The sequence below is a fragment of the Phalacrocorax aristotelis genome, chromosome 1 (genome assembly GCF_949628215.1).
Source record: "Phalacrocorax aristotelis chromosome 1, bGulAri2.1, whole genome shotgun sequence".
In the NCBI taxonomy this organism is placed as follows: domain Eukaryota; kingdom Metazoa; phylum Chordata; class Aves; order Suliformes; family Phalacrocoracidae; genus Phalacrocorax; species Phalacrocorax aristotelis.
Window position 1 is genome coordinate 1,642,056 of NC_134276.1, and position 20,174 is coordinate 1,662,229.

The 20,174-nt window shown below is 60.1% G+C and overlaps 2 protein-coding genes and 1 long non-coding RNA gene across 5 annotated transcripts; 1 reads left to right on the forward strand and 2 right to left on the reverse strand.

The window, feature by feature from the left end:
• Nucleotides 1–7,102: 7,102 nt before the first annotated feature.
• KCNE3 (potassium voltage-gated channel subfamily E regulatory subunit 3) lies at nucleotides 7,103–10,495 on the reverse strand. The gene is made up of 2 exons (XM_075105786.1): nucleotides 9,205–10,495; nucleotides 7,103–7,942 (listed from the first exon to the last, which is right to left on the reverse strand). Exon 2 carries the CDS (start codon nucleotides 7,927–7,929, stop codon nucleotides 7,612–7,614), a length of 318 nt encoding a protein of 105 aa, XP_074961887.1. The 5' UTR covers nucleotides 7,930–7,942; nucleotides 9,205–10,495; the 3' UTR covers nucleotides 7,103–7,611.
• Nucleotides 10,496–10,714: 219 nt separating this feature from the next.
• Nucleotides 10,715–13,645, reverse strand: LIPT2 (lipoyl(octanoyl) transferase 2). Its single transcript, XM_075105649.1, is given in 3 exon segments — nucleotides 10,715–11,388; nucleotides 13,122–13,512; nucleotides 13,514–13,645. Coding segments are annotated over 3 exon segments (729 nt in total). The 5' UTR covers nucleotides 13,619–13,645; the 3' UTR covers nucleotides 10,715–11,155.
• Nucleotides 13,646–14,541: 896 nt separating this feature from the next.
• Nucleotides 14,542–18,567, forward strand: LOC142062818 (uncharacterized). 3 transcript variants are annotated; one of them, XR_012662574.1, is made up of 4 exons: nucleotides 14,542–16,020; nucleotides 16,504–16,814; nucleotides 16,947–17,196; nucleotides 18,342–18,567. It is a non-coding gene; the product is annotated as an uncharacterized LOC142062818 (long non-coding RNA). The 3 variants fall into 3 exon arrangements; XR_012662572.1 differs by lacking the exon at nucleotides 16,504–16,814 and having other exon boundaries at nucleotides 14,542–14,875; nucleotides 15,704–16,020; XR_012662568.1 differs by lacking the exon at nucleotides 16,504–16,814.
• Nucleotides 18,568–20,174: the final 1,607 nt, after the last annotated feature.

The window sequence follows — 20,174 nt, forward strand, 5'->3', positions numbered from 1 at the left end:
TATCCTGAACTCTCTGTTCTCCTGCGCCTCCTGGATTACATGGGAAAACACAGCAACTCCCATCCCTTCACTTCCCCTCTCTCAGAGCAGTGTATTGCCAGAAAGGCAGCGCAACTCTAAACACAGGCAGTAACGACACCCCTGCCGGTTGCTGGCATGCTGCACAGGGAGGGGCGGGTGCCTTTTTTGGGCCTGAATGCCAGTTTTAATCCAATCTGGTGTCAAAGCAGCAGAAGTGCTTTGTCCTGAATAAGCGCGGGTGCTCTGCAGGCAGAGCACGAAGAAAGGGAGCGGGGCTGGCAGGTGGGAAGGATGCAACAGGGACCGCTGAGATTTGGAAACCGTTTCCAAACTCTGCAGCTGCCCCTGGCTCGGTGCTTCATGCTGTCAGCCCTGGGAGGGCCTGATCCAGCACTGACCACACGCTCCTCCACTTCCTCAGGAGCGTAACACCCTCACTACTTGTGCTTCAAATGCAGGGTGTAGTGTGCAGCTCGGAGCTGCTGGGCAAACCTCCGCTCCCAGCCCAAAGGGAGCGCAGGGAGCAGCTCTCCTTGCCGTTGCCACAGTCCCGCTCTCTGGTTCACAGGCACCGCCACAGCCGGCAAAAGCAGCCGGTGACTAAACACGTAATCTAGGGCTTAATCAACTACTGCACGTAGGGGCGACGATGTTTACGGAGGGTGAGTAGCGCAGGGGGTTAGTGTGCCAGGTGTAGGTGCGGGTAAGCCGCAGTGAGCATCCCCGTCCCCAGCACCCCTCCGGAGCAGGCACTCATCCAGCTCTCCACACTCGCCCTTCACTCAGGGCACAGGCTCCTTCCGGGGCTGCTGCTTCACTGGGGGAAATTTCGGTGCCTCCCACTCGCTCAAGCCTGGCTTTGGTCACCAGTCCCCTCGTATATCAACGCCTGTCCTTTACAAACCAGAAACCAAACGCAGACCTGGTTATTTTTAATCCTCCTCTCGAGGTATTCATAGCCCACACGCGTGCTCTGCTGAGCCACCAGCCACATCCACCTGCAGAAAAGAGATGTGATGGGCCGGTTGCCTCTGGTGAGAGAATGAGAAAGGAGTATGGGTCAGGTTTTTCACCCCAATATATCCCCTCAATCCCCAAAGTACAGGATTCCACTAAGTTCTGTGGAACTGAGAAAATTTGTACCGAAATTTTTCTGCAAGGAGAGTACCTGAGATCCCGGGTGTCTGGGATTTCCTGATTGTCAGTAAAAATAAACGATGCCTTGACATTTACTAAGAAATACAGCTTTTTTTTACCCTATGGTGCAGGTTTTGTAGGTACCCGTAGGGTGCTTAAGCTGAACTGAACTGCCCCATGTCCACACAGTCCCACCAAGTACTTTTATGACCAGACCTCTGATATCTGTAGAATCACGGAATCATTTAGGTTGGAAAAGACCTCTTGGATCATCGAGTCCAACCCCCAACCCAACACCCCCAGGCCTCCTAAACCGTGTCCCCAAGTCCCACGGCTACACGGTGGTTGAACCCCCCCAGGGATGGGGACTCCCCCACCTCTCTGGGCAGCCTGTGCCAGGGCCTGACCGCTCTGGCAGGGAAGGCATTTTCCCTCACATCCAACCTAAACCTCCCCTGACGCAGCTTGAGGCCGTTCCCTCTCGTCCTGTCCCTGGTGACTTGGGAGCAGAGACCAACCCCCCCCTCACTCCAGCCCCTCTCAGGCAGCTGCAGAGAGCGAGAAGGGCTCCCCTCAGCCCCCTCTTCTCCAGGCTAAACCCCCCCAGCCCCCTCAGCTGCTCCTCCTCAGACTTAACATAACATTACATCAATAGCATATAGTTAATATAACATTGCTGTAGTTTATCACAAGCATGTGCATATCATCCCCAGCTGGCCTGACCCCAGGTCTCCCTTTCCCCTCACCTGGTTGAGAACAGGGGAGGAAAAGGAACAAATGGAGCAGAAAAAGGGAAGCCAGACAGACATGCGTGGCTGGAACAGCCGCGGTGCAAAGGGGGCCAGGGCTGCGTCTCGCCCATGAGCACAAGACATCATGCAGAGAGGGTCCAGTGTAGCCCCAGATCCTGACTCTGCCTGCTGAGGGCTCCTCCGCTAATTAATTTGGCAGCTCCCAGTGCCAGTTTGGGAGCGCACGCAGGCAGCCGCGCCATCACACGCGCAGGCAGCCGCGCCACGAGATGCCAGGGAAGGGAGATGGTGCTTCGCCCAGACGCTCAGAAAACCAAATTCTGCTGAACACCACATTTTTCTGTCGTGTCCTTTAAAGAAAAGTCTGTAAAATGACTTATCTGGGTTAGGCAAGAGCAGGAGCTGTACCCCACGCTGTTCGGTGAAGGGTTGCGAGTGACAAACGCTGCAGCAGCAAATATCAAAGCTGCTTTAGGGCAGAGGGACATGTCAGAGGTGGGTTTTGTGCTGAGCATCCCCTGGAGAAGAGCCATCAGGAACCGGTGCTCCCTCTGCCGCTGCAGAGATGCGACCCATGCTGCCGGCAGCACGCAACCCCGACCTCCCAGAGGGGCTGGAGGGGGCTAGCTGAGACAGGCAGAACACTGAGAGGGGCAGAATACATGTTTTTCATGCCTGCATATAATTAATTTTGTTTCCCACCTCTTTATCTAAAGCAACTGATACCAGCCCGGTGTGAGAGAGGCGACTCGGACAGACGGACATCTGATGCAGCAGGACGATAGAAAACTTGAAGCAACCGACCCTGCGTGGCAATTCCTGCAGAGCTTCCAAACAGGTCAGATTCTTCAGTTTAAGTCACTTTTGTTTCTCTCATTCCTCTGAACAAGGGTGCTGTCCAGCCGTGACGGTGCAGGGCCATCAGCAAGGCAGGTTGTAGGAGCAGGCTGCGTCTTTGGTGAGAGGAACTGATATATTTAGAAGAAATGGATGTGTTTCAGACACTGAGGGTTTCTGACGTGAAGGAAGAGCTTGTGTGTCCGGAACCGGCCCCGTTCCCATAAAAATTACCTCATCACCTCCCAGAAAACCCTTTTAAATTGGCACCAGTAATGGCCAACCCCATCTCCGAGCAGGGCTGGTTGAGTTACCTCGCAGGAGGATGCTACCTCTGGTCTCCCTCCAGAGGAAGATGGGCAATCATGAACAAGTAATGTCACTGCTTGAAACCGCTCGTGTTTCTGTAGGGCACTGTGAGCTGTGCCGCAGGACTTTTGGCCAGCACCCGCCGCACTGAGGCCCACAGCCTCTCACCGGCGCAGCCAGGACACTGTTAGGGCTTTGTGTCCGATTTCTTGTGGGTAGCGATGGCCGCTGATGCATGAACTGCCCTTAATCCCCTCCCCAGCTTTTCTACCCCTCACAGAATCCCAGAATCCCAGAATGGGGGGTGGTTGGAAGGGTCCTCTGGAGATCATCTCCAACCCCCCTGCTTGAACAGGTACCCTCGCTTTGTAGCATACGTAGCTCTATGCATGGGACAAATAGAGCTCATTAGGACTCCTTAGCAGCTAACAGTCATTTAATTAGCAAATAAACATCACCCAGTGGTATCTATGCACCAAACCTATCAGCCAAGTTATGCTGCATTGTGTCTGCCCCAGATCACAGCGTGCTCCAGCTAGCGGAGCGAGCGAAACCAGCAAGAAGAGCTGGCAGCGAGGGTGAGAGGGGCCTGGGGAAGTTACCCCGGGAAAGCACAGGGGAACACCCCGCCACAGCGTGGAAGATGCTTCTCTGGCACCCATCTGCTGCAGTGCAGGGGATGCTCATCCAGAGCTTCTCTGCCCTGCCGTGAGCGGGGAGCGCTTTCCCTTTCCCTCCCTTTTTGGTTTTTTTAATGTTTCCCAAGATTAGCTTTCCCCATCATGACCCCTGTCTACCACAGGCTGCGAATAAGCATTCGTGGGCTTGAGCCTGGCGTGGCACACCTGACAGGAGAGCATTCTGCTCTCCCCCTGCACGCTGGCCCCATCAGTGGCGCAGGATTCCCACCGAGCACTGACCGCTGTCTCGGAGAAGCCCGTGAACACACCTTCCCATACCTCAGTGCCGCATATTCACTGGCCAAAACCAATATACCACAAACTACCGAAGGCACCTCATGCTGTTAGGTAAAATTCACTGATACCCACTGGCATCGCTCGGCGGTACCATCGCTATCAGTCCCTGCCCTGCTACTGTTTCACCTTGCATATTTCTTATCGAAATGGCCAACATCAAAGCAGTCCCAGGAACAGGCCTCCGTGATTCCCATCACTCCGACAACCCTACCGCTGCTTCGCTCAGCCAAGGTCAGCCTGAATGTCCCTTACACACCACGTATCAATATCTGTTTCCCAGTACCAGGCTAACTGCTACAGACATCGTCTCGCCCGTGATTCATTGCTGCGTGCCAAGGAAAAAAAATCTTAAATATATTGCCCTCCCATGAGCCCTATATTTTTTTTTCTAGCTGAATTTGATTAAAACCTGAATGGAGTCAGCTACAATTTGCACGTTGGATTTAACGATTCAGCCAAGGCCAGCGCTTCCCCAGCTCTCCTCTCTGTGTGCCTGAGTGTGTCTCCTTGCCATTAAAACAAATTGCGTGTGCGTTACCCAGAAATTGTCTGCTCCTGGGGCTGTAGCACAGGGAGCGCGTCCAGAGCCCCATCGGATTTGACAAGGAATCTCTGAGCTCTGGGATGAGCACCTAATTAGCCTTGAAATCCTTCCTCCACCAGCTGAAGCAAACCCATTTCAGGAGGCTCCCAAAGCTGTGTTCCCATGTAACCCCCTGTTTCCGTACCCCTCCGAGCATCCTCAGCACCCAGCGCAACCCCCTGCTGAAGATGAGCCCATCAAGCTGACCCGGAGACATGTGTCCCAAGGGAACACCAGCCAGCCTGGAGCCATGGGTCCCATAGGACACCCAACCAGTCCAAAGCTGTGGGTTCCACAGGACACCCAGCCAGCCTGGAGCTATGGGTCCCGTGGGGAACACCCAGCCAGCCTGGAGAAGTAGGTCCCATGGGACACCCAACCAGCCCAAAGCCGTGGGTTCCACAGGACACCCAGCCAGCCTGGAGCCATGGGTCCCATGGAACACCCAACCAGTCCAAAGCTGTGGGTCCCAGGGGACACCAGCCAGCCTGGAGCTATGGGTCCCAGGGGACACCAACCAGCCCAAAGCCATGGGTCCCAGGGGACACCAGCCAGCCTGGAGCTATGGGTCCCATAGGACACCCAACCACTCCTGAGTGTTGGGTCTCACGGGGACACCCAACCAGCCCAAAGTCGTGGGTCCCATGGGGACACACCCAGCCATCCTAGAGCTGTGGGTCCCGCAGAGACAAGCCCGGCTGCTCTGGCCTCGGGGATCCCAGGGTGCCCTCGGGAAGGAGCAGGAGCCCGTGTCTCGGGGACCCTGAGGCAGCTGCCACAAGGTGGCACTGGCACCTTGTCACCCAGCCTGGTGGCGTCAGCCCGAGGCCCCGGGGTGGGGGCGCCCAGGGCATCCCCCCCAGCCCTGCAGCAGACTCTGTTCAGCATTTCTCTGCAGGGACGGACGGGAGGAGCTGCCAATGGGTAAGAAACGGGGTGAATAATGATCACCGTAGAAGCTATGTCCTGCAGGAGGCTTTTTCCCCTCTTAGGGACTTCTGGATTAGGGAAAAGCAACATTTTAAAATTTTTTTACGACATGCCACCCTGTAACAGACTTGTCCCACCCTGGTCAGAGCAGCAGAAGGGACTCTGGGGTCACTAGATCCACGCCAGCTTTCCCCTCTCCTGGGAGGGCTGGTGGACATCAGGAGAGGCAAGGAGACCGCATCACCAGGGGATTTTGGGGTGCCGCACTCACCGTTCCACACCCGCCCCATCCCAGGGCCCCCCATCCTGGCCCTGGTGCGAGTGGCCGCTCGTGGCTCATCCCACCGGAGGAGCTGGTATTGGAGGAGGACAAACACCGCAGAGGTGGAGAAAACCCAACCGCTGTGTCTGCTTATGCAAACCAACCCGGCAGAGGGTTCCTGTCTCGCCTGGCCCGACTCCCCCAATTTATTTGCAGGTAAAGGGTTTATTTTCTTTTCCCAGCGCTGCAACCACAAGACAAACACAGTGAAGCCTCTCGAGCTACTTCCCACTTGGGCCAGGTGCCAGGGGACGTTGGGGTCGTTCACCCCCACGTCCCCGGAAAGCCCCACCGGCACCGCGTGCCCGGCTCAGAGCTCACAGCGGGCTCAGCCCCAAAGCAGGCAGCCCCCGAGGACTCCCCAAAACCCCCCTGCCTTGGCTTCTGCACCCGAGCCGAGGGCATGGGAAATCAGGAATTGGCCGCGGAGCTGCTGCCGCCGTCCCGGTAGCTCTGGTGCCAAGGTTTCCAGCCCTACCCCAAACACGCTCACATCCAGTATTATTTTTTGGATTAGGGTTTGGCGTCACTGTTTGAGCTCAGGCATTGCAGCTGTGTTTAACCTTTGAATGCAGGCGGAAAGGCCCCTATGGATCAGCTAATCTAGCTGTAATTAAAGACATTAATTATACCATTATTAACAGGTTAAGACGTGCGAGAGGCCAGCTCTGCACCACAGCCTGTTTTGAAGGATGGGGACGTTTACTGTCCTGGACACCGGCCACTCCACGGATCAGTCCCAAACCCGGCCAGTTTAATAGCGGAGCCAAAGCCAAGGAGCCCAGCAGGACCCAAGAACATCCCCTTCCCGTCCGCCGCTGTGCCCTCGCCCCATGGAAAACACCTTTGGGACCTGCGGTACAAAAGGCCAAAGCTACAGCCGACAGCAGGAAGGAAGCAGGAAAGACTTCGGCATCGCCATCCGGAGCCCGGAGAGACCTTCGGGGCCGCGTGGAGCCGGATGCCTCCGGCCAGGCTCAGGCCATGCTCGCACTGCATGCCCGCGGCTCGAGCGATGCTCCAGGGAGAGAGCATCTCGTGTCCTGGGACAGCGGTGGCGATGCCACCAAGGGGTTGCCCTTGATGCCCCCTCAGCAGCACAGAGGGAGCAGGTTTAGCCCTTCCAGCATCCCCCAGGCTCTGGCAGCCAAGGCAGGGCACCAGCAAGGAGGGGTGCCCCATGGATCGCCCCCGACACTGATGTTGCTCAGAGAAGAAGCAAACGCGACCCCACTGGAAACCACCACCTCCTTTAATTCCCCGCCAGAGAAGCAGGGCCCGGCCCAGCTCAAAAATTACAGGGTTTTAGCACCAGAAAAGCCTGCTAGCCCATGTCATGAAGCTGCTGGGAGCCCACGGAGGTCCACGCTGGCCGGTCTGAGCAGGGAAATGGTGAATTTTTCTTCTTGAAGGCCCCTGCCAGCCTCGGCAGGCCACAGTGGGAAATAAGCCATCACTGACCTGCCAGGGCTCAGCTGAGGTGGGTCTGCGGGACCAGTCTGCACCCGTGGGTTGCACCCTGCCAGCTCCTGCCAGCCAGGAGCCGTAGCCTTGCCAGGGCGTCCCTGCGGTGCTCACCCCGGGGCTGAGCACCCCCACGGGGACACCGGCGGGGGTTTTCCCAGCAGCTTTGGGGCCAGGCTGGCCGGCAGCGCTGCCCCATCCCGCAAGCAGCGGGGACACACAGCAACAACATGGCCCCAAACCCACCGGCTCCTGCGGGACGAGGCACCGGGGCCGGGCTCAGATCATGGAGACCCTGTTCTTGATGTAGACGTGGTACGGGTCGCTGCGCTTGTCCACTTTGCGGGAACGGGTGTAGCCCAGGATGAGGCTCCCCACCGTGGCAGCGAAGAGCGTCATGACGAAGAGGATGTACATGTAGGCGTTGTCGTTGCGGCCGGAACGGCCAGCGTGGGCACTGGCGTTGCACGGGGCAGCAGTGGCGGTGGCAGGGCAGTCGGTGGGGCAGAGGACAACCCCGTGCAGCGTCTGGTTCAAGGCATTAAGCACCGCCTGGAGGCTTCGGTGCCAGGTCTCCGTATGGTTGTCCTCCTCCATGTCCTCGCCCAGCCTGCGGGGAAGGACTGGGAGGCTCAGCCAGGGCTGCCCCTGTGGTGGCGGCGTCCCCAGGATGATGCTGGGGACGTCCTGCCGGACCCAACGATGACCCCAAAACGGTCCTTGAACGCCTCCTCTGCCACGCAGCAAGGGTAGGAGCAGGGGCATCCAAGCCCTTTACATTCACAGCAGCCCCCTCCCCAAATTTCACTCCTCCCACAAACAGAATAAAACCCCCAGAGCTCCGGGGCAGCTGCCTGCCCCCCTCTCCTGCCCCAGGGATGGGGACAGTGGGGGGACACAGCTGTCCCAGGGGGTTGGGATGGTTGAATTCAAACACTGCTCCCTCCAGGGAAGTGGGGGGACAGTGGACTTGTGTCCAGCACCACCCATGTCCTTGGGTGCTGAGCTGGCACCCAAGAGACCCTGGGGGGGGATGTCTGGGGTCCCCCATCCTAAGTAACAGCTCTGGGACTGATCCTGCTGTCCATCAACCCCACTCACCCCAGGCCAGGTCCCCCACGGTGAGCAGGGACCCCCTTTTTTCCCCCCATTGGTCCTAGCTCAGAGCCAGGACCCACAACCACCCTGGCAGCAAGCACAGCCCCCCACACACCCCGTGGACCCATCCCGAGGGGTCACTGCCCTAAAACCCACCAGGGATTTCCCTCCCTATGGGTACCAGACCCACCCCGGCCCCCTGCCAGGACACGCTGCCCCTCTGCCAGCCCACCCTGGCCCCCCACGTGCCCTCTGTGCCCTTTCACACCCTCACACCTCACCGGGGACCTCGGAGGAAGCACGGCAAGAAGGGTCATGGGGTCACGGGCCCCCCCCCCGAACGTGTGCTGTCCTGTGGGACACACCAGCCCCACAAACTGCTGTCATCCCCTGGTGTGCCCACCGGCCCCCCCTGCTCCCCAGCACCCTGCGCCTGCAGCACCAGCAGCTCTGCCCCATGCACAGGCAGCTGACATCCCCCCACCCCAAAAAAAGGGTCACCCCAAACCCAGGGTCCACCTCCCAGGATCAGGCCGCAGCAGGAAGGAGGAGGAAGGGGCCGAGCAGCCACGAGCCCACAGGGATGGGCTCGGACCTGGCTGTCTTCCAGACTTAGAAACAAGTTTGAAGCAGGAAGAGGCTGAATTTGGGAGATTTAGGGGAAAATCTGGGTTTATCCTAGGAGGGGACCCAAAGATGGGGTACAGCATGGGGGGACCCTGCATTTGGGGGGAGGGGTAAGGCCAGGGAGGGGAAGGGGGGGATCGCACTCACCTGGGGTGTCCTCCTTGCCTGCGCTGCTGCCAGGCTGAGCTGGGACTGGAGCATCGCGGGGTGGCAGAGAGGGATGCCAGGCGGGCTGGGAGTGCCGGGCAGCCTCCTCCCCTTCCCGGGGCAGAGCCACCTGCCAAAGCCACCCAGCCCCGGCACGGGCCACCAGCCTGTCCCCAACGCCGTGGGTCCCACCGCAGCCTCCTCGCCCCGGCCGGATACCAGAGGCCTTACGGGGCCGGGAGAGCCAGACCCTGCCTTTCCCTCCCGGCACACGCTGCCGGTCACGCTTTCCTGTCCCTCCTCCGTCCGTCCGCACTTGTCCCTGAGCCCTTGCACCGGGCACCGAGCCTGCCTGGGATGCCTTCACCCCTGCTTCCAACCCCTCCCACAGCTGAGCCCACTCCATGAAATGGGGTTTTTCTCCCCATTTGGCATTGGCACAGGCTGCCCAGAGAGGTGGGGGAGTCACCGTCCCTGGCGGGGTTCAACCACCGTGTAGCCGTGGGACTTGGGGCCATGGTTTAGGAGGCCTGGGGGTGTTGGGTTGGGGGTTGGACTTGATGATCCGAGAGGTCTTTTCCAGCCTTACTGATTCCCCCCACCCTGGGGCTCTTCCAGCCCCATTGCTCCCAGCTGCACCCCTTGCCCACCCAAATCCCCTGCGGGCAGCAGCACAGGTACTCCACAGCTCATGGGGCAGAAAGAAGGCCTGGCGCAGTGGTGATGGGCTGCAGGTGGGGGTCAGGTCCTGCTCCAGGCAGGCTGTGGGGACTTTATTTGCCATTTTCCACATCTCCTGACCCCAAAGCATCCATCCAACTGCAGGGCCGTGCCGCATACACAGGCTTCAGGTCTGCCAGCAAGGGGGGGGGGGGGGGTGTGACTCAGAAATGGCCGTGGCCATGCCACCAACCAGCGGGGACAGTTTCAGAGAGCTCAGACCAGCCACTGCCCCTCCTGCCCATGCACCGGGAGAGCCGCGAGTGCTGGGGAGCTCCGTCTCAGGTTGGCTTCTTACCCCTTAAGAAACTTGGCTATTAAAATCAGTTTATATGTTTCTACCTATAGGTTTGCATTGATGGGCTCAGACCCCAGCACCATCGGGACCCCAGCGCAGCCGTGTCCCTGTGTCCAGGATGGCCGCTGCGAGCCCACGTGGATGCTGCAGTCGGAGCAGCGATTTCGGAGGAACTCGGACCCCGGTGACGTCTCCTCCAGCACCACAGTCCCAGCCGGGACACTGCATGGTCCCACTGGGTCTGGGACAGCCATGGCTCCTCTCCTCAGACACCCCAACCCCTTCCCCTCCTCCTCCCACCTTCCCACCGCATCGGCATCGCTCTGGCGGCCTTTTAACCACCGTTCACAGCCTCTTCTCAGAGATTTTTCCACCAGTTCTGACATTGCAGCGAGGATCTTTGCCCTGCAAGGATTCCTCAGGGCACAGGGTGAGAAATAAGTCGTTATTTGTAAAGTCTCGGGGTAAATAAATGAGCAAAGGATCAGCAGCGAAGCTTCCCACAACTCGCTTTATACAAAATTGGTCTCTTTTTATGCAGCAGTGAGGGAAAGACGCTCCACCGACCGGTCCCTCCTCCTCTTGCCCAAAGGGCGCATGAACGTTCACAGAGATTTTTGATTTTTGGGGAGAGAGAGGCAGAAAAACCACACAAAAGTGCCTGTTTGGGCATTTCCCCAGCGAGTGGCAGGGACACGGTACCCTCGGAGGTCTCAGCGGAGGGACAGAGCCCCACGGGGCTGGGGAGAGCATCCCCACTGGAGGTTTGGATGTTTAAGCAACAGCCCGAACCCCTGCGCCACTGTTCACACACCGTCTACAGGCAAAGACACGAGAGCTCATCTCGCAATAAAAGCCCCAAGCGGCTGCCACGCCGTTCGCCAGCCGCACCGAGGGTTTGCCGAAACACTGAGCTGAGGCGCCGCGGCTCTCCTAGTCCCCGGATTCTTCCGAAAAGACCAAAGTGCAGTCAAACACCTCCTGGAAGGAGTCGAGGAAGGGCTGAAGGACGTGGTCGACGGTGACGTGCCGCCCCAGCTCACGGCTCAGCGAGGTGACGCCTTTCCCCTCCAGCCCGCAGGGGACGATGTGGTCGAACCAGGTGAGGTCAGTGCAGCAGTTCAGCGCCAGCCCGTGGGAGGTGATGTGGTTCCCACAGTGCACCCCTGCAGGGGCCAAAGCATGCACCCCTCAACACCCATTCCCATGGATGCCTCGGCGTGAGATGTTTAATGGCCGCGCTGCTCAGGCCACCATAAACCACCCTCCCACACCGTGCTCCCCACTTTTGCCAGGGAAGACCCCTAACCTACGTGCAGACACCCCAAATTTGGGGCAGATAGGGTGCTTTGTGTCCTGCTCCCTCCACCCTGGCCCTGCATCCCCAGCACCTCCCACCGCTGGGGTTCTGGGTGGGCTCGGATGCAGGGCTGCGGTGCAGGGCCCTGAGAGCAGGCTGCAAAGCCCGGCTGGCGGTGCTGGGCACCGGGAAGGGGTGCAGGAACAGCACAGAGGGGGAAAGGAGGAGGGGGGAAAGGTTGGGGAGCAGGCTGCAGGCACCCAGGTGCAGAGGTGCAAAGTGCTGTGCCCTGGTTCTGGCTGCAAGGCCCTGAAATTGTGCTGCTCCACAACCCACTCCTCGGTGCATCCTTCCCGTGCATTCCCCACCCGTGCAGGGTCTCCTGCGTGTCCTCCCCGGTGGGTGCACGCCTTCCCCACGGTCTGCGTAACCCCAAGGCAGGACACCCAACACGCCCCTCCAGTGCACAACCTGCTATTTTGCACGCCCCCCTGGGCAAAACCTCCCTGGTCCACATCCCCCTGCGCATCACTCCCCCGGTGCATGTCCGCCCCCCAGTGCAAAGCCTCCCATGTGCACGCCCCCCCGCGGTGCAAGGTCTCCCGGTGCACGTCCCCCTCCATGCAAAACCCCCCTGGTGCACGCCCCCCCCCCGTGCTTAGCCTCCCCGATGCACGCCCCCCCCCCCCCGTGCTTAGCCTCCCCGATGCACGCCCCCCCCCCCCCGGTGCTTAGCCTCCCCGGTGCGCGCCCCCCTCCCCCTCGGTGCTTAGCCTCCCCGGTGCGCGCCCCCCCCCCCCCTCGGTGCTTAGCCTCCCCGCTGCGCGCCCCCCCCCCCCCGTGCTTAGCCTCCCCGGTGCGCGCCCCCCCCCCCCGGTGCTTAGCCTCCCCGGTGCGCGCCCCCTCCCCCCGTGCTTAGCCTCCCCGGTGCACGCCCCCCCCCCCCCCCCCCCGTGCTTAGCCTCCCCGGTGCACTCCCCCCCCCCCCCCCCCCCGTGCTTAGCCTCCCCGGTGCACGCCCCCCCCCCCCCCCGTGCTTAGCCTCCCCAGTGCACTCCCCCCCCCCCCCCCCCCGTGCTTAGCCTCCCCGGTGCACGCCGCCCCCCCCCCCCCCCCCCCGTGCTTAGCCTCCCCGGTGCACGCCCCCCCCCCCCCGTGCTTAGCCTTCCCGGTGCACGCCGCCCCCCCCCCGTGCTTAGCCTCCCCCGTGCTCGCCCCCACCCCCCCGTGCTTAGCCTTCCCGGTGCACGCCCCCCCCCCCCCCGTGCTTAGCCTCCCCCGTGCTCGCCCCCACCCCCCCCGTGCTTAGCCTTCCCGGTGCACGCCGCCCCCCCCCCGTGCTTAGCCTCCCCGGTGCACGCCCCCCCCCCCCTCGGTGCTTAGCCTCCCCGGTGCACGCCCCCCCCCCCCCCGTGCTTAGCCTCCCCGGTGCACGCCCCCCCCCCCGTGCTTAGCCTCCCCGGTGCACGCCCCCCCCCCCCCGTGCTTAGCCTCCCCCGTGCACGCCCCCCCCCCCCGTGCTTAGCCTCCCCCGTGCACGCCCCCCGCCCGGCTCTCAGTGCACCCCCCCGGCGCACACGCCCCCCGCCCGGCGCTCACCGATGGCGCAGAGCTTGCTGTCGCCCACCCAGACGCCGGTGAGCGGCGGCGGCAGGCCGCGGGCGGCGGGCAGGCCGAGGCGGCGGCAGAGCCGCAGCACCAGCGCCTCCAGCGCCCCCACGTACCCGCGCAGCGGCAGCCGCCGGCGCCGCAGGTCGAGCACGGGGAAGGCGAGGAGCTGCCCGGGCCCGTGGAAGGTGATGCGGCCGCCCCGCCGCGCCGCCGCCAGCCCCGCGCCCCGCGCCCGCAGCCGCGCCGCCGCCGCCGCCTCCGGGGCGCCCCGCAGCCCCCACGCGTAGACGGGACCCGCCGGTTCGCTCAGCACCACGCTCTCCCCCGGGGGGGCACCCGGACCCGGACTCGGACTCGGACCCGGAGGGGAATCCGGGCCCGTCCCGCGCCGCACGCGCCGCCCGCACGCACCGCTCCTGCACCCGCAGCGCCTCGGCGTAGGGCCGCAGCCCCAGCCGCAGCACCCGCACCGGCCCCCGCGACATGGCGGCGGCGGGCCCCGGCCCGGGCCCGGGGGGGGCGGGGCCGCCGGGAGGCGGCGGGGCGGGGCGGGGCGGGGCGGGGCGGGGCGGGGCGGGGCGGGGCGGGGCGGGGCGGGGCGGGGCGGGGCGGGGCGGGGGGGAGCCCCGGGGCGGCGGGGGTGGGGATGGAGACGGGGAGAGGGGCGGGGAGAGGGGCGGAGGTGGAGGGATGGGGGTGGGGGGACAGACGGGACGGAGGTGGAGGGTAGGGGACAGGGATGGGGGAGAGGGGATGGAGGTGGAGCGTAGGGGACACGGGACAAGGAAGAGGGGACAGGGATGGGGGATAGGGGACAGATGGGGAAAGGGGGATGGGGCAGAGGGGACAGGGATGGAGAATAGGGGACGGAAGGGGGGAGGGGAGAGGGGACAGGGATGGGGGACAAGGGAGATGGGACAAAGGTGGAGGGGAGGGGACAGAGATGGAGGAGAGGGGACAGGCACAGACAGTATGGGAGACGGGACAGGGTTGGAGGATGGGGACGGGGATGGGGGCGAAGGGCAGGGATGGGGGGATAGGGGACAAGCATGGGGGATGGGGCCAGGGGAGAGGGGACAGGCAGAGGGGATGGGGACAGGGGGGTAGAGGATGGCAGTTGGGGGCTCGGTCATGGGGGACGGGGCCTGGGGACATGGAACATGGCCTGAGAGAGGGTACAGGGAATGGGGCGTGCGGTGGGGGGACAGAAGCCAGGGGACAGGAGATTGGGGACGGGGTGTTGTGCCCAGGGACATGGGTTAGAGAGAGGGGAGGGGCCCTGGGCCGGGGGGATGAGGTCAGGGGCTGGGGGTGGCTGATGGGCCCGGGGCTGCAGGAGGGGCCTGGTGAGGAGGGAGAGGGTCCCCCCACCGCCGTGGGGTTTGGGGCAACGGGGGGGGATGGGAAGACAGGGGGGACAGGCAGGGCACAGGGATGGGGCGTTCTGGTTGGCCGGGCAATCGCAGACCCGCTCAAAATGGGGTAAAATTGGGATTCTCAGGTGGCGCGTCAAGGCTGCGGACTGTAAATTTAGTTATCGTACCGTTGAAGCGCTGCTGCGCGCTGCAGTTCGTCACCCCGCGGCTCTGAAGGCGATAGAACGTTCCCGCCTCAACTTTTTCTTATAAATGTAGAAAATAATGCAAGTCTGGTCGGACCGCTAATGGGTCAGCCGTAAACCTGCGCACACCATTCCCAGCCCGCAGTCCTTCCGAGTTACTGACCAGATTAAGCGTGTGAAAGTATGTTTTGGTTTTATAGAGCAACCGGCTGCGTTAATAAACTCTTTGGTTTTTATCAAAAAATACGCCTCGCTGGGTAACCTACCCCTTGCCGCCGCCGGTGATTCAGCTGTCGGCTGCCAACAGCGTTAACTCCTGTGCCGGTACTTGCAAAGGAAGGCGCTTCCCTTTGTTTACTCAACTTTCTCGATGAAAAGGAGCGAGTGCTTAGATGGATTATAAAATTAATATGGCCTGGGAGGAACGAAAAATGGGGGAAAAAAACCACCATAAACCCCACCGGGCTGTTGTATTGCCTCGTGTTCGAGCACACGGAGCAGCACCCAGCATGCTTTGGGTGGTATCGTCGCCTCCACCACCCGCTTCGGGAGAGCGGCTCCTGGTCTCTGCCCTTGGCAGGAGAAACCCGTATTTTGCACCAACATTGTGCGTGTATTGAGTTATTTCCTTTTTTTTATGATTAAGCATCAACTTCTTGCTGGAGATCAAAGCCAAACGCTCTTCCTTTTTGGCTTGCGGCGGCGCTGCATGCGTAAGACGAGGAGAGTTTTGTGTAATAGGTCTGGGATCCTCATAAATAAGCTGACAGAGATGAGCATCGCTGGGGTATTTACTGTCAATATCCTGCTTTTGAAGCGAGGGAGGAAATTTGGATGGACGGGAGCCACGGGTGACTCACGTTTTATCCTTCTATCAGGGTCTGAGTATTTTTAAAGTGGTTTTATTTGTTCACAATAGGGTAACTTGCTGTTCTGTCGTACCTTTTCCTTTGGGTACCTTAAACATTTGACAAGCCTCTTGAATCCTCACCAGTTCCTTTGATTGCAGAGCCCGTTCTTCTGGCACGAGAGCCTCCCTCAGGGAGCCTCAGAGCTCGTGCAAGTCAGGGCTTAACGGCAGGAAGGGGACGGAAGGACAAAGGTGGTGGCTGTGAAACAGGTGCCTGGCAAGAGGGACTGTCACAGCACACAGAGAGCTACAGACGGACGCAAAGGGCAACGTCTTGGCTCCGGTGAAGTCCGGGACAAAATTCCTGTTGATTTTGGCAAGGCCGGGATGTCACGGAGCGGTGATGGAGCTGTCCCGGCATCACAGGGAGAGCTGGGAGCGGAGCGTGCGGCCTGGGCTGCCCCTCGTGCCCCCAGGTACGGCAGCCCCCTCCCCGTGCAGCCCCAAGCCTTCCAGCAAAATCCCATTGGGGTTTTTTCCAAAAAATCATACTCAAGGGCCATGCTGGCAACGAGGTAACCGCACATGCCAATTACATGAATTATTTGAAGCATGCAAAAGTTTGGCGCGTGGGCTGGATCCCAGCTGTGCTGTGGGCTACACAAGCTCACAAGAAAAAGCCCCTCCTGAAGATGTCGGAGCATCCCTGGCTGTTTGCGGAGCCGTCCCCGCACGCCTCCCTTCTCCCGTAGGGCTGGAAAGGAGCTCAGAGGTCACCTCCTCGGCCGCCCTCGCCCCGGAGGGGTTTGATCCTGCCTGGCCATCCCCAGTGACACCCAGCTGGGTCTCTAAGACCTCCGCGGATGGGGAGGTCTCCCAGCTTGGTGCGTAAGGAGGTGGTGCTGGGAAGCCTTAAGCTATTTTCCCTTGACCCTATCACACCAGCTGCGTGCCCGCAGGTTCCCGTGCAATACCTTGGAGGGGCCAGCGAAATTCCCTACACAGGACGCCGGCATCAATCAAGTCCCACAAGCACCAGCTACCAGTCCTGCAGTTATCTGGAAGGACAGAAGTTTTCACTCTCCATAATAAACCTTTCCCTGAGGGTGTTGGGAGGGAATCGCTCAGGCTGAGATCTCCAGTTCATTCAGGCAGGATCTCGGTGGATGTGACCCATAGCCAGAACCGCTCCTGCCCCCCTGATCTATTCATTGACTTGAAGAAGCACGTTCCTGAGGCTGTGACAAAGGAAAAACAAGGAAACGCACGTGTAAGGCTGTGCCGTGGGCTGCGTGCACCGCGGGGTGCATTAAGGAAGTCATTAGGGAAGCTCCTTGCTGTGCCTGGGGAGATGGGTCAGAGGCGGCGTGAGTTTCTGTGCTGATTGTGCTTCTCTCGGCAGTTGTCATCTTTTGACCCATCTTGGAGCTGACGTGACGGGCCGCTCCGCTCCTCCGAGGTTCCTGGGCTGCTGGGAGCTGGTGTTTCCATTCGCGAAGCTCGGATGCGCCACTTGGCCTTCATCAACCCCCGTGAAGATGCTCTCGTCTCCGGTTTGTCCCATGCTGCTGGCTGGCCACCCTGCCAGAGGTCACCCTCCCCTCTGCTCAACCGGCACAACTTCCCAGACCTGCTGAAACCATCCCCGTGAGGTTAAACACTCGTCACAGCACTGTTTTTAAGAAGAATCTTCTGGAAGAGCTCAGTTAGGGAGCAGGCTGGCATGCAGTGATGTTGGTGGGTCTTTGGGAACAGCAGCCCCAGAAGGAACATGTCCAGGTGAGACCCCCCTGCAGCGCCGCCTCCAGCTCGGGGCTCCTCAGCACGGGACAGACACGGGGCTGTTGGAGCGGGGCCAGAGGGGGCACAGAAATGCTCCGAGGGCTGGAGCCCCTCTGCTGCGAGGCCGGGCTGGGAGAGCTGGGGTTGTTCAGCCCGGGGAAGAGAAGGCTGCGGGGAGACCTTATTGCGGCCTCCCAGGGCTTAAAGGGGGGCTGTAGGAAGGGTGGGGGCGACCTCTTTAGCAAGGCCTGCTGTGACAGGCCAAGGGGGGTTGGTTTGAAACTAAAGGAGGGGAGATTCAGACTGGATCTAAGGGAGAAATGTTTTACGCTGAGGGTGGTGAGACACTGGCCCAGGTTGCCCCGAGAGGTGGTCGATGCCCCATCCCTGGGCACATCCCAGGTGAGCCTGGATGGGGCTCTGAGCAACCTGATCGACCTGAAGGTGTCCCTGCTCACAGCAACGGGCTGGACTAGATGAGCTCTAAAGGTCCCTTCCCACCCAAACCATCCTATGATTCTGTGGTTCTATGACATGTCTCCAAAGCCACAGAGATCAAAGCACGGCCGGCTGCAAGGGGCAGCTGTTTTAGTGCACTGAGGGCATTTTACCTCCTAGTCGTGCTGATTTCAAATCCCTACAAACTTCACCTGTCACATCAAATAACTCGTGACTTGGCTACCTGACCCACACAACTTTGGTACAGATTATAAGTAGAGCCAAACCTCAAATTGTCCCACAATTATAACTCTCCAGTGCACTTTCACATGGCTTCTGGCTTGAGAGGCGAGAGCAGAGGTCACACAGACAGGTTGTTACTCAACTCCGACATCTGGGAGTCAGACCTGCTTGTCAGTGTGTTCTTTAGAAATTCAGCTCTTTTGAAGTAACCTTATTTTGTTGACTCTGCTTTTCATACCTCGGGGGGGCTGACGGTTAAACATCAGAGTTAGAACAACAGAGGAAGAAAAAGGTGGAGCGAGTGCATACTGACAGATCTTGAAATATTTTACAGAGGAGATCAGGATCCACTTTACCAGTGGGAAACCAGGCAGAGAGAAATCTCACCGCAAGCACAGCTGTGTCACAACCCAGGGCCAGGAGGAGAGCCCCGTCCTGAACCCGCTGCCTGCAGCTCTGTGGACAGCACAGGTGCTGTGCCAGGCTACACCGCTCCGGCAACCACAGAAGAGGCAGGGGCTGATACAGGCAGGGCATTAATAAAATCTTGGGTATTTTATTCTTACTCTTTTTTATTTTACTGTTACCCAGGCCTGGGGCAGGGGAGCTGGGAAGTGCCCGGCGGAGAAGGCCCTGGGGGTGCTGGCTGACAGCCGGCTGGGCATGAGCCAGCAGTGCCCAGATGGCCAAGGAGGCCACCAGCCCCCGGGCTTGTGTCAGCACTGGTGTGGCCAGCAGGAGCCGGGCAGGGATGGGGCCCCTGTGCTCGGCCCTGGGGAGGCCCCACCTCGAATGCTGGGCTCAGGTTTGGGCCCCTCGGGACAAGAAGGGCCTGGAGGGGCTGGAGCGTGTCCAGAGAAGGGCAGCGGGGCTGGGGCAGGGTCTGGAGCACAAGTGTGCTGGGGGGCGGCTGGGGGAGCTGGGGGGGTTTAGCCTGGAGAAGAGGGGGCTGAGGGGAGCCCTTCTCGCTCTCTGCAGCTGCCTGAGAGGGGCTGGAGTGAGGGGGGGGCTGGTCTCGGCTCCCAAGTCACCAGTGCCAGGATGAAAGGAACCGGCCTCAAGCTGCGTCAGGGGAGGTTTAGGTTGGATGTGAGGGAAAATGCCTTCCCTGCCAGAGCGGTCAGGCCCTGGCACAGGCTGCCCAGAGAGGTGGGGGAGTCACTGTCCCTGGCGGGGTTCAACCACCGTGTAGCCGTGGGACTTGGGGCCATGGTTTAGGAGGCCTGGGGGTGTTGGGTTGGGGGTTGGACTTGCTGACCCGAGAGGTCTTTTCCAGCCTTCATGATTCTATGATTCTATGAAAATGAGCACAAACTGGACAGGAGTTAATGTCACAAACACAGAAGCATGTGCTCGTGGCTAGCCTAGCAAGGCTCAGTACCGACATCCTGGTAAGGAAAGTCCTTCACACCCCAGTCTCCGCTTCTTCATTTTTGTTTTTACCCCTCATGAATTTCGAGGTGCCTTTGATTCCTTACTGTTCTCTTCATGCTCTGTGCAAAGAAATATGAAAAGTGACAGTCAGGACAGTAAAAATTGCTATTCCTTCTGTCTTTTTCTGCTGCCAAAAACCTGCCAGTTCAGAATGTTTTTCAGGGATTAATCTCCCAAGAGAAGTTATGTCTGCTTTGAAGCAGTTGTCTCTTTTAAAAGGTCTTATTTCAAACACTGGAGTAGAAAAAAGATCATTTATTCCAACTGTCAGGGATCAGACCTGGTGCTTTTGCCTTCTGTGACAAGGAGCAGACGAGCCTGTAAGTGTCCGTCCGGGAGCTGCGAGCTGCAGCAGCAATAATGGAACCTTGTCTCAGAAAACACCCCAGAGGCCCACTCCGTTTTCACCGGCATGCACAGATTTGCAAAGGTTGCTGTTCTAGGCATGTTTAAATCAATAATATTATTTAAAGATATAGCAGAGCGGCTGCATTCTGCTACTGCCAGGTGCAGGTTTGCAGTTGCTACTCTCTGCGTACTTGCTGTGTGAGTGTCACTAGAAGGAGAGCGGGGCTGGCCTCGTGAGGGACGGGGATGGGTCAGAAGGCACTATGTTTTCCCCCAAATCTGAGCTAAAGCAGGGCTTAGAGGCCACAAACCCACTGCAGCATCTTTCCAGATAGCAACGCAATGGCTGCCTCTGTATTTCTAGCTTGAGATGCTGATTTCTCTT